The following is a 17,141-nucleotide window of genomic DNA, read 5'->3' on the forward strand; positions in this document are numbered from 1 at the left end:
ATGGGGCCTGGATGCTGACCAACAGTGAACGAGACTCATTCTCGATCCCGGAGCCAAGTTTCTGCCCCGTAACTTCCAAAAGAAGAGAAGAAAGAACCATTTTTCTGCCCTAGTGCTGAGACTCTTTACGCTAGCCCCATGGCTATAGGGGGTTGTGGTAGTGGCTGAAAAAATGCACCTCTGGGCACGTAAAGAGATTCAACAAGATTCACGCGCATTTGGTATCCAAACGAGGATGGTCGCTCCATAAGAGACTACACAGTAACACAATTTGATGAACAAATCAAGTTTATTGCTTCTTGTTACTTTCAAGTTGGTCGTTGGTAATCGTCTCTGTCTTCACGATCTTTGTTCTCCAGGCTTCGAAGCTTAACATCAAAGCTGCAGCGTTTTTCCCACCCTAAAGTAAAAACGCACTCGAGACTAAAAGGCCCACACGACCAAAGCTTAGCATAAAGCAAGTACGAGTATTATTTCATCAAAGGGTTACCCCAGCTGTATGTTGCCGGTACCCATTTATACGCCTGAGTGAGGAGAGAGTGTGTGTTTCATGTCTAAGCCTCGTGATCTCCTCTGTCTCCTACCCTATTAAGGACGTTACCTACTATAAATACCGAAGTATTTTTGCGCGGTTTATGACTATGCAGGAAACGCAGAGCTTAGTAAGGGCTATTGGAATCCAAAAAGAATATAGGGGGTAACCACGCATTTTATGATTCTAAAAAGCGCCAAAATACAAAACAACGTATGGAATTTTTCCCAAATTGAAGCTTTAGTATCTCTGAAAAATGCATGGTCACCCCTAATTTTATTTTCGGATTCCAATAACCCTTGCCACGATCTGCTTTTCCCACGTAGTTATAAACCGCAAAAATATCTCTGTTTTAGCAGGCACCACAATTTAGAAACCAACCTTTCTTAGATTATCCCGAGATGCGCAGAACGTATGCGCAATAACAAAAGCAGGCACCGTCCTTAATGACTAATTTACGGTTTACAAAAAAAGTAATATACGTACATCCCAGTGCGGCATCCCAAATGCCTCACTGTATACATCATATAGCGTTATAAACTTAGATTAAATGCTACAGCCTCACTTTCTACACTAATTTCAAGCCTCTTCTGCCAGTTTGACTGTACAGTTGTACGCTTGTTTCACAAACGTAACGTTTGTATGCAGTTAGGACTTTCGTAAGCACAACCGTGCAAATGTCCTAGTTGGCGTTAACTCGGCCGTACGAAAAGAGATGGGCAAAATAGCATGCTTTTGAGAAAATCTATTTTCCTGAAATTTTATCGGCCCAAACTTTTGTCAGGTAATCCAATCTTTACGAAATAATTTTGACATCAGTATCTCAAAAAAAAAAAAAAAAAAAGAAAGAAAGAAAGAAAGAAAGAAAGAAAGAAAGAAAAGCCACGCGAAACAGCTTGCCGAACCCATGTTATTACTTGATTCTTTTACACCAAAATTTGCTTCCGTAAATTCTAAGGTTAATTACTATCATATCCATAGAGAAATGTGGCCAGGTCACCACCGTCCCTAGAAAAACTTGTTCTCGTTTCCCAGAACTCTGGCCATTTTAGGTTCAAGAACATTTGATAAGGTTACATGTAATACCATTAATTATCTTTAACTAACTTTTCCATATCATACAGTACATCTATAATGCAGGCAACAGACCATGCCTGCGCTGGACATCCATCGTAGCACGGTGCCCCCCCGGCATTGGTAAGCTCTGGTAAGCTGCGCCAGGGGGAGGAAGTTATCTCCATTTTGTGTCTCGCTAGAATGTTCTTCACACGCTCCACAGTCTGCTCCAGTCCCTTTTTCCCATGCAACGTCTTGGCAAAGTACAACCGAGCCCTGAGAAAAGGGCCTATGCACCACAGCCACTCCTGCAAATCAACATAATGAACATGTATGGTGGATCAGGTATCAGTCTTAAAGTTCGCGACACACTGGGATACTTGTCACGAAGCGGAGATCGGGGACATGTTACAGAGACAGTCTCCCTCGTGTGACATCCCCGTTTTTATGGAAAAGGTTCTGTTGCAGGGACAAACTTTTGTCCTCGCTACATGTTGCATGAAATTCAGCTAGTTTTAATTTGTGCGTCATGAAGCGGAACAAGTAAACCAAATTTTCAATGTTTCATTGTATGCATTGCTCTTACAAACTGTCCCCGCTACAAAAAAGGAATGAACCAATGAAAGAACGAAAAACAAAACAAAACGTGTCATTCATTTGTCCCTTGAACGTGCCTCCTGTTTAGTGCACACAATGGAGCATGTCCCCATTTTACGGCGACCCTGCCGCATGTCCCTAGTGTCCCAACCTTTAAATGAATAGTACAAGGGAGAAAACCGACCCTTGTACTTGCGTCCCTGACCCAATTCAAGTCAGTGCTCTGTGTCACTGTTCAAGGTAGCCAGAAGATGGCTCTGCACTTGCAACTTCTTCCATAGGCAATGCACTTACGCAATCTTGCCTCGCGCCGACAATGGTGCGAAAAGTGACGGATTGTTTCCAAAAGTATTGAAAGTTCTGTATGTTTAAGATATTTGTCTATAATCAAATCGATGAAATTAGAAATAAATACCAGTAACAAAGTAACTCAGAACGGTTTCCAGCACTCTCCCGCACTTTCATTACTACCATTTCGTGGACGGTGAAGTGTATAAAAAGCGCAGCGCCTTCAACTAGACGAGTAGGTATGACAGAAAATAACGAACTCAACTGTGCTAGTTAGACAGTACTCTCAAACGACGGTCTTTTTCACAGTCCAGCGCTTTATTTTATCAATTGCAACTTTACTACAGAAATGGTATCAAACAAATGCCTCACATTAGAAAACAAGGTATGGTCATTTTTCCGACAAGGTACCATAACAACAATATAACTTGCTAAAAACAGTCCTAAATTTAGCTTTAAGTGATAGTACTAAAAAACGAGCTCGCTGAACTGTTTGATACTGACCGGTCCTTGGTGGTAACCAAATCCCTTGGCACTCTTGTATGAATTAGTGTCTTGAGAATTATCATAGATCCCTTCATAAGCCCAGTCACTGCAACAACGGTAAAAGAAAAACAAAAACGTATTTCTAGATGTTCATGAGACTTGTGATCAATTAAGAAAAAATCCAACTTATGAGCTTAGTGCTTGAATTTAATCTTCTTTGTTCTGTTAATTTGGCATCAGTTCAAAACGCAAAATTCTTATATAGAGATAGCGGAATTAGGCAGAGATTGTGTTTGAAACACGGTATTTTGCGGGGGTGAAAATGGCTAATGCTACCTTTCCAAGTACAACTCAAACAGCATCCTCCGCTGAAAAGAATTTGAATGCAGAAAATTGACTCCAGTATTTTGTGGACTGAAAGGTTTATACTTTCCTTAAAGTTTGCAAGTGATTCCCTGTTTGATACGGTAAAATGATTGATTCACGAGAATTTTATCAGCCAATTTTTGCGCGATTTTCGCTTCCTCTAAAACCCGCGAAATAAAGCTCTGCAGAAGTACCTACCTAGGATCCAATGTGGCTAGGCCGAGAGGACCAAGAAGAACTGTTTCTACCATATCAAGAGCTTTCCACGCGTGCTCAGGTTCAAACATCTCTGGAGCCTGCAGTAAACAAACAGGAACGCAACAAATAAAAAGTGTGTTAGAGTTTCTAAAAATAAAGGGATGGTATGGAAAAAGTGTGGGTCGGATGTTCATCTCAAGGTCGGAGGTTGAGACCTGTTGCTGGCTTAGACAAGACACTTTTCTCCCTTTCTCCCCATTGTCTCCACCCAACCAATACAGCAAGTGTGTGAATGAGTACCGAAAAATAATCTGGGGGAGGGGGGAGGGGTAGTAACACTCCTAGACAACATCGACTTGACATCCTCAGGTTAAACTGAATACGTGCATCGGTTTGCTTAGAACAATTTGTTTGCAACACTGCACCAAACCTCTAAATTGCACTGTGTGACTGTGTGCACTCTTGAGATTATTCCAACATACGCAAAAATGCATGTAACAAATGCAATGTACAAGGCAATATTTATTGAAGATTCCCCGTATGGGTTTTCAGTGAAAAATAAAACATGTCGAATGATGAAATAGAATAAGGAGAAGAAACATTTCGCTCTGCACTGGATCATATGACCTGGCCTTTATAATTGCTTCTACATCGTCCAAAAAGATGAAAAAAAATCCGTCCTCAGTGGTAATAGTTTGTTCACAAAAGTTGCTAAAACCATACAGATTTGTGAATGTTGTACCTCTTAAAGACATTGCATAAGTCAGGTTACCGTTTCATATTTGGCACAAAATCTTATAAACTTCACGAAATACAGGGATTTTTCGCCATCATTCTTTCCTGGGGCCCGTATCTCGAATCTTCAATTTGGGTTTATTCCGAAACATAAAATTTAAAACGTTCGTAATTTTATGCAATACCTTGGCTCAGTTTCCATTAAAAAAAAAAAAACATGCCCCATCCCCCTCTCAGTTCTGCGTGCGTTCGACTCGCTCCACTCCACGATATTTGTTGCGACTTACTCTCTAATACAGAGTCTATTCAAAAGCTAGCTAGTGCCCTTGATTCTGGGTTCATTCGTTTTCTTTCTTTCTTTCTTTCTTTCTTTCTTTCTTTCTTTCTTTCTTTCTTTCTTTCTTTCTTTCTTTCTTTCTTTCTTTCTTTCTTTCTTTCTTTCTTTCTTTCTTTCTTTCTTTCTTTCTTTCTTTCTTTCTTTCTTTCTTTCTTTCTTTCTTTCTTTCTTTCTTTCTTTCTTTCTTTCTTTCTTTCTTTCTTTCTTTCTTTCTTTCTTTCTTTCTTTCTTTCTTTCTTTCTTTCTTTCTTTCTTTCTTTCTTTCTTTCTTTCTTTCTTTCTTTCTTTCTTTCTTTCTTTCTTTCTTTCTTTCTTTCTTTCTTTCTTTCTTTCTTTCTTTCTTTCTTTCTTTCTTTCATTTCTCTGCTCGTTCGTTTGGTACAACGTTCCCCACGCTTGCGGCTAAGGGATTTTAAAATTTCTAAAGAAACAGCGATGCTGAATCAGTGGGGAGTGGAAACAAATGTTTGGTTTTATCAACAGGTAATTTGGCGTCAGCCCTTCGCTCTGACAAAGGGAAAACGCTCGAAACGTGTGCACTGGAATCTCTTTACGGTGGTCAAATTACCTTTATCTCTTGTCAACTCTGTTGATTAAAAAACAAACATATGAATTACTCTGGTTCCTTCACACTCACCACAGCCATGGCAACACACAAGTTGGGTCTGAGCTGGTAATCAGCGAATCTGTGGCTTGCACCAACAGTGTCTTTGTAGATGCTCCTCCTGTGGATCAGCTTTGCCTCGTCATCTTGCTTTTCTTTGGCTTTTGGTTCTTCAGGGATCCAGAAGTTCTCTTCAAACGAACTGTCAATTCTTAAAGCCCATTCTTTGTATGATAACTCTACTGGAAAACCTGAGCGATAAATGATACCTATCAGAGTGCTTAGTTTGCAAACTATCTTACATAAATCGTATGCAAATACCCTACAGTCTCTACGTTGCTATGACGATGGCCAAAGAGTTTGTGGAGTATAAAAATGAACGCGACCCACGGGGTCACCTGTGTCCGACATGAATGTCCCAGCCTGTAAGTTTGACTCATAAAGAAATATATCAACTGTTTCAAAAGCCGATTAAAGCTAATTCACGATTAATAAAAGATAACCGAGGTTTTCATCTTGTTGGTTGAAAATATCTTTAAAAATAAATTTTCACCTTAATAAGATAAAGAAAATTGTTCGTTAAAATTGAACAGCAAAAATCATTTGGAAAACTTTTATTGATGAGTAATCAAACTGGACTCAAAGTTCACACTAAACCTGACTTAGCTTAATCGTGCTTTGAAAAAAAAATGGACCCTAGAGTTAAATTTACGTTCGAGATTATCCTCTTATGATTAAATTTTAACTCTAATTCGGAGGTTAGCCTCTATCCTCAAGAGAAGTATTTCTAATTCTTAAGGGAGTTGACTAAAATATCAGAGTGAAAACTTCGTTTAATAACATAGCGCGCGTGCATCCTAATCTAATTCCTATTTGCGTCATCATGGTACATTTCTCAACATACGCACGGCCGTGCGTCCATCCGATGACGCGTGCAAGATGGAGGAAGCATACGCGCGCTGTGTTATTAAAACACTTTTACAGAGAGACAACACCATAACAAATGTATATTTATAGAGCTTGGAGCTTAATGAAACGTTAAGATTAAACCGATATGAGAAACCATTTTCGCCTTTTTTTTTTTTGTTTTGTACAGAGAATCTTGTAATTAATCGGGAACAAAACCTGCTTTCCATGAATCATTTACTTTATTTTCACTATGTTATAAAAGAATTGGTTCATGCTTTTAGCTGTGCGTATATCGAGTTATGGATGCACTTGGGAAGTTTGGAGAGCACTCAAGAAGCTAGAGTTGCTCTCGGCGTCTTCCGCTTCTCTCGTGCTCTCCAAACTTCCCGCGTGCATCCATAACTCGATATACGCACGCTAAGCATGAACCAATTCTTAATTAGGAGTCGTAACTTAAAAAAAAAAAAAGAAACCTCATCGTTGGGAGATAATCTAACTGCAGCTCGGGATTTTTAGTTAACTCTATAAATTACTAAATAGTTAGGTAGATTTAGTATCAAAGAGATTTCTTACTTTGACCGTCTAGTTGTCTAATCATTTGAATACTTGAAATCCAAAAAAGAAACCATACCATCTTGAAGCTTGGACACTCCTGCATAGGGGAATTTTTTCTCCTCACACAACTCAGCTAACCAGCGAACAGCTGATTTACAAAGACCTACGAGCTCCACTGCACTGCCGTCCCTGAAACACACAGTCGTACACAAAACAACAGTGATGGCAACGTTTGTATTATACAAGAAAAATGGTCAAACTTTTGCGATATAATCAGGTGATAAAGTTGGATCAAATCATTATTTGTGCAACCTTTGTTGGTGGGTCTGGGAGGCAGACACTTAGGGGCAGAAAGGATACTGAATACAGAACATTGGAAGGCTACTGTAGAAAGTGAAGATACAGAGGCCTTCACAGGGACTCTGGCGCTCAGGTGATTTGATCATAGAAGCTAGATTAGGACTGGCTAAGTGAATATAGTGTCCCAGGGCACTCATACAATGAAAAAGGAGGAAATGAAGGAAGAAAAAACATATTAGCTTTGTCAAACATTACAGATATTACACCGGGCGTCTATGAGGTTCAGACTTCCCCTGCAATACAATTTAGTGCAGTGGGACGACGCAATTAGACATTATAAGACACCTTTTAGCAAGGACATGCTGTGAGAGGTTGAAAACTGTGCTTCATTCACTCTTTTTAGCTATCTGCTCAGGAGAAACGGTAAAATTTTCACGTTTTGTCTGGGTCATTTGAACAAGAATACGAAACAATAGTGGCGGGCACAGTCCCTGCAGCTCGTGCTGTTTGTGATTCTCCCACACTTATAACTTGTGTTTCTGCAACTCTTATGAAAAGCTCACAATATTTATTACTGAACACAGCTTGTCATGGAAAAGAGAGTGGAACATTTGGATCGCAAAGAAAATACCACGTAAAAAGAGCATCTTTCCAGCAGTTAAACAAAAGTAAACAATCTTTGCTTATCAAGGGTGACACTTAATTGTCTAATGACTACTGTGGTCCTCACATTCCGTATCGAATTCGAATTTGAGTGTTAGAATGTTGATGTAATACCTTGGTGTGGCTGGTATTCCAAAGTTACCCGCCTTGTGTGAGTCACCAACTTTGTCCATCCAAGTCCCAGCATTCCACTTGTTACCACCAAACACGAACCCAGTGCTCTCACGGACACCAGCAGTAACGTTAAACCCAGCATCAGTCATGTGAGAATCTAAATCAGGCCCAGCCCCACGCTCACGGAAACTAATACCGATAAAATGACGCTGCATTACCTCCTGGATGACGTCATAAAGTGGCTGATCCTACATAAAAGGATGGAAGCGAGCATTCTCTTACGTCGTATTTTGTATATGTATTTTCACGCAGCTTACCTCTTACAATTATGTATTTATCTAACAGTCAAGCAAATATCAACGTTTGTCATTAAAGTAAAGTAAAGTAAAGAAGAGTAGAGTAGAGTAGAGTAGAGTAGAGTAGAGTAGAGTAGAGTAGAGTAGAGCAGAGCAGAGCAGAGCAGAGCAGAGCAGAGCAGAGCAGAGCAGAGCAGAGCAGAGCAGAGCAGAGCAGAGCAGAGCAGAGCAGAGCAGAGCAGAGCAGAGCAGAGCAGAGCAGAGCAGAGCAGAGCAGAGCAGAGCAGAGCAGAGCAGAGCAGAGCAGAGCAGAGCAGAGCAGAGCAGAGTAGAGTAGAGTAGAGTAGAGTAGAGTAGAGTAGAGTAGAGTAGAGTAGAGTAGAGTAGAGTCGAGTCGAGTCGAGTCGAGTCGAGTCGAGTAGAGTAGAGTAGAGTAGAGTAGAGTAAATTTACTTGTTTCCCTGCCGGCTGTGGCTGGGAGCAGTCTGACGGAAAGATCCGGGACACTGGATCTGACAGAATCTTGTGTCCATCTTGGACAATGGAGCAATAATCCTGAATACACTGCAGCCACCACCAAGATGCGTCCCTACAGTTATACCGAGGCTTTCGTCCACCGTCCAACAAGTTTGGTATTAGACCATGGCGAACACAGGCTGCATAAGCCAAGATATGATACCTACGAAAATATGATACCCACTCTTAGTGGCAGCAAGTTCGATACTCTAGTTCTACAATCCCAGTCAGAATTGTTCAGCTGAAATAGTGCAAAGAAGCCTCACTTCAACTTAGAAATCACTCCTTCACGAATCCTCAGGTCCGGTTCAGACACAATAGCGACGTACAACGTGGTATGAAACCGGACAATAGTATGCACTATTCGGCTTCAGCAAACTATGCAATCTCGTAACAGTAAAATTGAAGAAAAGGTGCTCAGTTTTCTATTGATGCTATGGAAGAAGGACAACAATACAGGGTCAAACAAGATCTCGCCGAACGCGGTTTATTCTTGATATCTTGGTTAAAACGATGGAATAAACAGATAAACAGTAACCTTACCGGGCATCCTGGTATCTGCCAGTTACCAGGAGCAAGCCTCTGAGTGCTATAAAGGTGTCTCTTCCCCAACAGCGCATGAAGCCAGTAGAGAAATGCGGCAATCCTGCTGCCAATGACATCAGTGTAGGCATAGCTGCTCCAGATGAAGGTCCATGATAAAGTTTGGGTGACAGAACTGGAAGAGAGGCTGAGCCAGACAAACCAACAAACTGAAGCGAGCAAAGTGAGAGAGCCTTGAGGAACGATGAACCATTCCTTACAAAACTGAAAAAAAATATATATTAAGTCACCTTTAACGATAGCAGTTCAACTCCTTCAACTGCTCTGAAGATTAAACTAACTTTTTACATAATGTCAATGGAAATGCATCTTGAATAAAAAGCTTTATGTTTCAGGTGAAAGTAAGTCTTCATTCACACACAAAACTCGCTTTCCTATTCAATAATCAGTGGTATTATAACAGGCCTTTCCTTGAAAAGAAGGCTTAATACTGCTCATGTTGGAGGGTAAAAGGAAATTACTGTAAAACATATTTTACCTTGAGATCAGCATCGCAGAACTTTCTCGTTGTACCACTATCTAAATACTACAAGTTCAGGCAAGAGAACATTTCAAACAGCTGCCCCAAGACTGTGGAACTCGTTGCCCAGTTGTATTCGTTCAGCAGATTCATTTAAACATTTAGCTAAGTCTCCTCCTTTTAGTAAATATTTTGCATAGTTGAAATGATTTTTAATTTATCTCTTGTCAAAAATATTTTTCTTTTAATTTTCTTTTAATTTTTCGTGTTTTAGATAATTGTTAGAGCATCAAAACTTCCGTAGGATGTCCTCACTACTTATTATTATAGTAATAAAATCAAATCTCTAAATACGATGTGCTTAGTGAGATACAACGACACAATTCAGGGCCCATACCTTGACATATGCGTCCAAGAACGTTGCAACAACTTGAGATAAAGTGGAGTCACAATAGCGTCAAAGTAACACGGCACTAAATATCGTGGTAATCCTTTGACCAGAGTAAACGCCTTGTCAAGCCACACCCCTAGCTGTTGGCCAAAATACAAATTGGATTGTTCACTTCTACATAACAACGAAAACGACGCTTCCTTGACTATTTTATAAAGCTGAAGAGTGCTGCATTTCCAAACGTCCACAGTTGCTGCTTCCAAGGCAACGTGTAACGAAGTAGATATTTGCATAGTATAAACACAAAACCATATTACCTCTTTTTTAGCACTTATTAAAACGAAACAAAGCGAAACAATTTGGAGGCATGCCCAATAAACTTAATTAACTTTAACATTGTCAAGAAACCCTTAGCTCCCCCACCCCCGCCCCACCCCGCCCAGGCAAAAAGAGCCGGAGAAAAAGAGCCGTTGCGTTCTTACGCAATGCCACTGACAAGAAAAGCAATAACTTGTTAGAACAGTCGCGAGGTTCACTTAAAAGAAAGCAAAAAAAAAAAAACAAAAACAAAACAAAAGAAAACAAAACAAAACAAAAAAAAAACGGGCCGTTGAACTGATGTGACATCCAAACTTGGGAAAAGTCACTTTGGCCTTGGGGGCCGTTTCTCGAAAGTCCCGGTAACTTATCGGGCCCGATAAGTGTCTTTAGTGATAAATGTTTCTTAACAGAAGTCAATTTTTGTTAGCTTTGTATACTAAATTTTAAAATCGTATAATTCTATGAAAACATTGGCCAAGAACCATGTCTGTAATCACTTTGTAATCGGCGAAAAACATTTAAAAATATACTTATCGGGCCCGGTAGTTACCAGGACTTTCGAGAAACGGGCCCCTGGACCTTCGGTTCAGTCTAGGCCTACTGGTATGCAAGCACAAAAACATGAATTCTCTTGAGTACTGGTACATTGTGACAGAACTTGGTTTTCAGGGGCCTTTCAAGTGTTGTTGCATATAATTTGTAATTTTGTGGTGTTTATTTATGTTTTAAGGGAATGAGGGACGACATCCACTGTACTTCTCTTTTTCATACTATACTTATGTATTTGAATGGGGCTTATTTTATCATACAAAGTAAAAACAATTAAGAAACAGAATCGCTGACCTGTCTTGTGCCAACAAAAGGTAGAAGTCTTGCTACAGTGTAATCCATCATCCAATCTCCATCTCGAAGATTTCTGCACAAAGGGTGTCCCAGATCATCGAACTGACGAACATTAGCCAAAACAGATATCACACCTGTTCCATCAGGACAAAACGTATCAGCATTTTGAGTAATGAACCGCTAACAGAGCACCGGTTTGTGCAATGAAATCTCTTGGATACAGAAACTAAACAAGCGACACAGCCTGCTGTACTATGGAGAGGTCTGTACTACAGAGAAAAAGTTGATATGATGTTTGCTCTCTGGGACCAACTGACGTAATAAGTGTCCATGTTGTAGAGGTGTCTGTAAGCAGAGGTTCGAATGCACTTGTACCAATTTTCATTTTGCAACTGGTTCCTACTTGCTCAATTTCTGTTTATGGTTGTAGGAGCTCCAAGACATTTTGTAAATGTAACCGTTCGAGGGGTGGGAAGGGGATGTTTCGTTTATGTAAACTGGAGACCAAGACCTTATATGTAAAGGTAAATCAAGATACTCAGAAAAACACATCATATTCCCCAGCAAAAGGTTCGAATGCAGGTCCTCTAATTAGCAAGATCACATTTCAAATTGGAAAATACCGGCATGTTGGGTTTTGCTAAGAAACCACGACCGGAGAAAAACCTTTGAGGTCAAGATAGGAATAAAGAGTAAAACTCATGATCTACTGCTTACGGCGGGGTTTGACACCAGCATACACTGGTGAATGCTGTCTGATCAGTGTGTCAATCATGATTTCCTCCCAGGATCTTACCTTGTAGGCCACAGTACACTAGTGCTCCTGTATCAGGCAGAACATACACCCCTCCTCCATTGCCATCATCACGCTCCTCAGGATCTGCTCTGTAAAGCACTCGGTTCAGATCACACAGAGACAAATTGCCAATGATTGAATCTAATTCATCAATCTTGCTGTAACTCCCCTTGCTTCCAGATCTCTTCTCATATAAATCCACTGCTAGCTGTCTGAAGTGAAAAAACACACTCATACCTTGAGCTGCCAATCGAGTAACAAAATAAACTAAGTTGGTAGAGGACAGCATTTAAAATGCTTCATTTATTTCTTAAAAATGCTCTTTCAGTGAGCTATGAATGCAACTGTAGAAACATAAAAGCATACCTCAATTCACCTAAAGCATCCTTTACCCTGCTTTCCATGGTGATGTCAAATGCAATCACACTGCCAGGAGAAAAGTTCTCAAAATGCACTTCAAATGTGTTATCACCTTTACGCTCAGCACGACATGTCTGAAAGAAGATTTCCAACGCGACTTTATAAAAATCAAACGTTTGGAAAGAAATTTTAACGGTAAATTGTCTTATGCCATAATGTTATCGAACGTTACCGGATTTAAGGAGAAAAGAAATAAGGTAACCACATAAAAGGAAATACAAGGCGTTTTTAAGAGAGAAAAAAAAGAAAATTTCTTGTTCGAAAGAAAAAGGTAAGAAAATTGTAAATGCTTCATAAACTATTGTACTTCCAGATCATGAGCATTTATTTTATGTATCAAGTTAGATAAAGGTACAGGCGTATGTCCAGTTAGTGAAAGCTATTGGAAAGTTGTTGTTGTTGTTGTTTTTCAACTTACTCTTTATTATGTTGTGCAAGGTGGTCTAGTTTAAGTTTTGAGTCCGGTGATGAGATAAGTCTCAAATGGTACCATTGAAATAACAGCCGATAACCAATACGTCCTCATAATAATATCATTAAAGTGCACAAGGCAACCGTCTGTGGACAAAGTTAAATTAAAGTCACTGAGCAGTACTCTCCTGTGGTTCTATTTGTTACTGTGCAAATGAAATGAGGGCGACATTCGACAAAGTTCGAAACATTTCGTTACTTTTCGACCAAAATGATCGGACTTTTCAACTACATGAAAGTCCAGTGAATATTCGACGAACTTCGACACCGCCATTGTTTCAAGGATGTCGAAACTTCGAATTAAAACCCATTCAGTACAGTTGTGCTATTTCTTCTTTATTTCTTCTTACTATTTCATGGGTGATTTTTTAAAATTTTGCCAAGTGACAATGTCTCTTACCTTGGCTTTGTGAAGTGGAATGTGTCTTTGAAGTAGCACTTCATGCGACTGAAGACCATTAATAAACTCTGTGTCTTTACCAAACTCACTTGCACCTGGTTTCTTCAACAATATTGCTTCAAAAATGATTTCTTCTATCTCACCTATAAAGTGAAAACACATCAGAATATTTTATCCTTACACACCTTAGAAATGTTTCTACTGTCATTCTGCATGGGCTGAAAATTAAGGCTTGCATGTGATACTTCAAAATTACTATATCAACATCACAGAAGGATTAGCAGGCTTCGAATAGTCGCTTGTTTCTTACGGGAAATAAATACCTCCTACTAACTGAGTTCGAGTTCCGTACTGTTAGTTACGGACCTAGTTTTTTTCCCGTTGATTTATGATCCCAATCGCGAAAATCAACGGCAAAAAACTAGTATCTGAAACTTACAGCTAGTACGGACCCAGAAAACGAGGTTAGTAAGATATTTATTATATCTCTGAGGTTAATCAGTGAAAAACGGCCCGCAAAATTGACCAATCACAGCGCGTTTACTGAGACATATAATAAAGCAAGCGAAAAACACAAGTGTGCACAAACACTGACCAATCACAGCGCGTTTACTAACTGAGAAATATAATAAAGCAAGCGAAAAACACAAGTGTGCACAAACATTGACCAATCACAGCGCGTTTACTGACTGAGAGATATAATAAAGCAAGCTAAAAACACAAGTGCACACAAAAACTGCCTCCCGCAAGGAGACGGAACACCGGCACCATGTCTGTTTTCAGGCTAAGAGGTGTTTTGTGGAAATGCATTTTTCCATCTTTGACCTTTTACAAAAAGAAAACAAAGAGCTACTCTCAAAATGCCTTTTTTCTGCAATTTACAAATGTGATTACCTGTAAGTCAGAGCATCCTTAATTACTATGAAATGTATCCAATTTGTCATTGGGATGAGGTTCCATAATAATGAGAACCAGGCATAGAAAAACCTGAACTTACATTTACCATCTTTAATCTCTTAGAGAGTAATTTCTACACCTTCCCTGTAGTAGCATCCAAGACATACCAGTATGGTAACTACAATGACCACAGCTCTCCCTGTAGTTTACAGGCAAGAGCACCTTACAGTATGTGGACGATCATGATATCACACCTGATGGTGGCTCAATTTTTTTTTCTCTTAAAATCCCAGCAACATGCAGTCTGTGTGAAACAAATGGACACTAAAAGATCTTGAGATTGGTTTCGCCATAGCTTAGTGGTGACATGATACATCCAACAGATTAACCTTGTAAGTGACTGTTGAGTTGTCAGGGATGCGGCAAATTATATTAACTCATGGCAAGACTGATCCCCAAAATGAACACTATCCTCTTTGTTAACTGTAGTCTATTGTTCAGAATACGGTTTAGCCAACTCACCTGGTATAGTAAGTGGAGGGATATTGTTCATGTGAATTTTCTGTCGCTCCATTGTGGGCTGGAGGTCTTCAGTAGGATTGTGAAAAGCAGAATGTGCCACTAAAACAACTGTTTTTCTCTTGTCTGGATTGTGTCTTGTGATGGCATGAACATCATGATGAATTTGATCCACATAAACCTACATGTAGCACAGAAAGCCAGCAAAATTAATTGTCACCTCAAAATTAAAGGGCTCGCTGCACAACCTACATTTTAGCTATTTTCTTTTAATTGTTTGGTTCAGATTTGTCATGTTTTAGCATGTGGCCTTTAACTCCTTCAAGAAACGAGATGGATCTTGTTAAGTTGAGGAATTTTCTTTCCTTTTTTTTAAAGCAGACTATCCCTGCCACCTCTGAAAAGAGTTCTCAGTGTTATTATGTTGGATTGGAAAAAAGGATATTAAGAGTTCAAGGCAGTCACTTTTTAAACTTGAAACTGAGAGTTATTCAATCGACTAATTCAACTTGGATCCAGAAAGCAGAAAAGAGAACTGGACACCAACTCAAATTCACTTGGCCATGCAGCTGACTCTGTAGTTACCTGTGTGTATCCTTGTTCACCAAGCCATCTGTGCAGTTCATTGATGGCTCTTTTGGCACTCAAAATGCCATCACTCTCCTTGACAAATGCATTCTCTTTAAGTTTTGAGTCTTTACTTGGCCAGGACAGATAAAGGCGATCCTCTTTCACCACATGGATCTAAGCACAAAATGTATTGAATCAGTTATATTTACTTATTAATAATTTTAAGTTACTTTTTCACACTTAATACATGTTACCATTGATATATGTCTGGGCAGTGGACATTGCTGGTATATGAAGTGGGATGAAGCTTCATTCAAACTCCACACATACAGTGTGGTGAGTCGGTGGGTAACAGCTTAAACAGCTATTACAGTGAAAGTTCCTCTCATGTTGCAACCAGGAGATTGAAAATTTGCCCTACTGAGTTTTAAGTAACATCAGCCCAAAACAGCAAAATTCTACACACTGGTGTTTTATCACAAATGCTGTAATTTGATTGGTTGTGCTACTCACTAATTATCTATTCTACGACAGACAGTGAGCAGCAAAAGATACTGACGCTGCATATTAATGACGTAAAATTTCACATTTTAGTGAAATGTTTATAGCAATTTCTACCAATACAATGAGATTGATCACTCTCCATTTCTTTGTGTGAGAGTTGATGAGGGATGCAAGGGCCTCATACACTAACATAATAGAATCTTGCACTCATATGATTTGACCAAGACACCCTGACCATATTGAAATTATTTCACATACACAAAAAAAACATTTGCAAAACAGTATTTTTCAGCACAAAAGAACTGACGATTTTCAGCCAACAAACGTAATAAGCTAAACACCACTCCATATACTTATGTTCAAAAATTCCAACCCCAGGGTTGTCAAACAGATTTTACGTAGAAGGAGAATCTAGGAAAGTAGATGGCACTGGCAGGGGGTAACAACATAATTCTTTGCCATATATTTTCTCCTTTTACCAGCAAATCATACCCGGCGAAACTAAGAAAGTAGCCGGCGATATCGCTGGTGGCCAGTGCTTTTTGACAATCCTGCTAACCCCAGAGCCCTGATGTGGAATAGGCACCTAATTATTTTTCAAGTGTTGTTTTAGCTTCAGAAATCTACAGCTAAGACTTACATGATGAGGGACTAGTTCATCATATCCTCTGGAGCTACCAGTTGCACAACATGCCATGGAGACCAAAGCTGAACTGGCAATAGCATCATACACTGATCGCACCTACCACAAGACAAAACGTTCTTTATTAATCTACTAGGTTATGACAATGGGTATAATGGTGCTTCCTTTTGCTTCTGCACACATCATATGTTCTGCACATCTTGGGATGGTTGTAAAAGCTCTGATTTCTTAACCCTACTAATTCAAAGATTTTTGCATGGTTTATGACCGTGCAGGAAAAAAAAAGGTCTTAGCATGGCTATTGAAATTCAAAATGAAATTTTCAGAGATAAGCTAGGAAAAAATCCATACACAATCATGTATTTTAAAGCTCTTTCAGGAGAGTTATTGTTGCTTTATTATCTCTGAAAAATGCATGGTTCCCCCCAATTATTTCGTTTTTGGATTCCAGTAGCCCTTGGTAAGATATCATTCTTCTACACAGTCATAAACTATGCAAAAAACCTCTGAATTAAGAGGCATTGTCCTTAAAGGTCCAAATTTGATTGCTGCTATTCAGTAACATGTTAAAGTATTAAGAAATCTTATATTTATAGAAGAAAGTTAAAAACTAACTCATTAAAACACATAGTATGCATATAAATCCTTAAATAAGTGGTTGGGTGATGATTTAAAATAATATTATCAAGGGTAAGGTGAGGAGTACTGTGAAAGGAGACACTCATTCCAAGGGGGAGGGGTTATTTTTAAA

At 39.4% G+C, this 17,141-nt stretch overlaps 1 protein-coding gene across 1 annotated transcript in view; it reads right to left on the reverse strand.

Annotated features, from left to right (window-relative positions):
* Positions 1–270: 270 nt before the first annotated feature.
* The window catches only part of LOC146460459 (glycogen debranching enzyme-like), a 47,189-nt gene continuing 30,318 nt past the window's right edge, over positions 271–17,141 (reverse strand). Inside the window, exons 12-27 of the mRNA XM_085088208.1 lie at positions 16,388–16,489; positions 15,259–15,417; positions 14,677–14,854; positions 13,258–13,400; positions 12,333–12,460; positions 11,967–12,178; positions 11,171–11,304; positions 10,013–10,146; positions 9,096–9,359; positions 8,490–8,715; positions 7,741–7,988; positions 6,740–6,852; positions 5,233–5,450; positions 3,524–3,621; positions 2,978–3,065; positions 271–1,896 (exon numbers count right to left, since the gene is read on the reverse strand). Of these exons, the coding sequence (XP_084944334.1) occupies positions 1,621–1,896; positions 2,978–3,065; positions 3,524–3,621; positions 5,233–5,450; positions 6,740–6,852; positions 7,741–7,988; positions 8,490–8,715; positions 9,096–9,359; positions 10,013–10,146; positions 11,171–11,304; positions 11,967–12,178; positions 12,333–12,460; positions 13,258–13,400; positions 14,677–14,854; positions 15,259–15,417; positions 16,388–16,489 (2,721 nt within the window). The 3' untranslated portion in view covers positions 271–1,620. The remainder of the gene's footprint in view (positions 1,897–2,977; positions 3,066–3,523; positions 3,622–5,232; positions 5,451–6,739; positions 6,853–7,740; positions 7,989–8,489; positions 8,716–9,095; positions 9,360–10,012; positions 10,147–11,170; positions 11,305–11,966; positions 12,179–12,332; positions 12,461–13,257; positions 13,401–14,676; positions 14,855–15,258; positions 15,418–16,387; positions 16,490–17,141) is intronic.

Source organism: Pavona decussata, unplaced genomic scaffold, assembly GCF_977016875.1.
Source record: "Pavona decussata unplaced genomic scaffold, jaPavDecu1.1 SCAFFOLD_213, whole genome shotgun sequence".
Classification (NCBI taxonomy): Eukaryota; Metazoa; Cnidaria; class Anthozoa; order Scleractinia; family Agariciidae; genus Pavona; species Pavona decussata.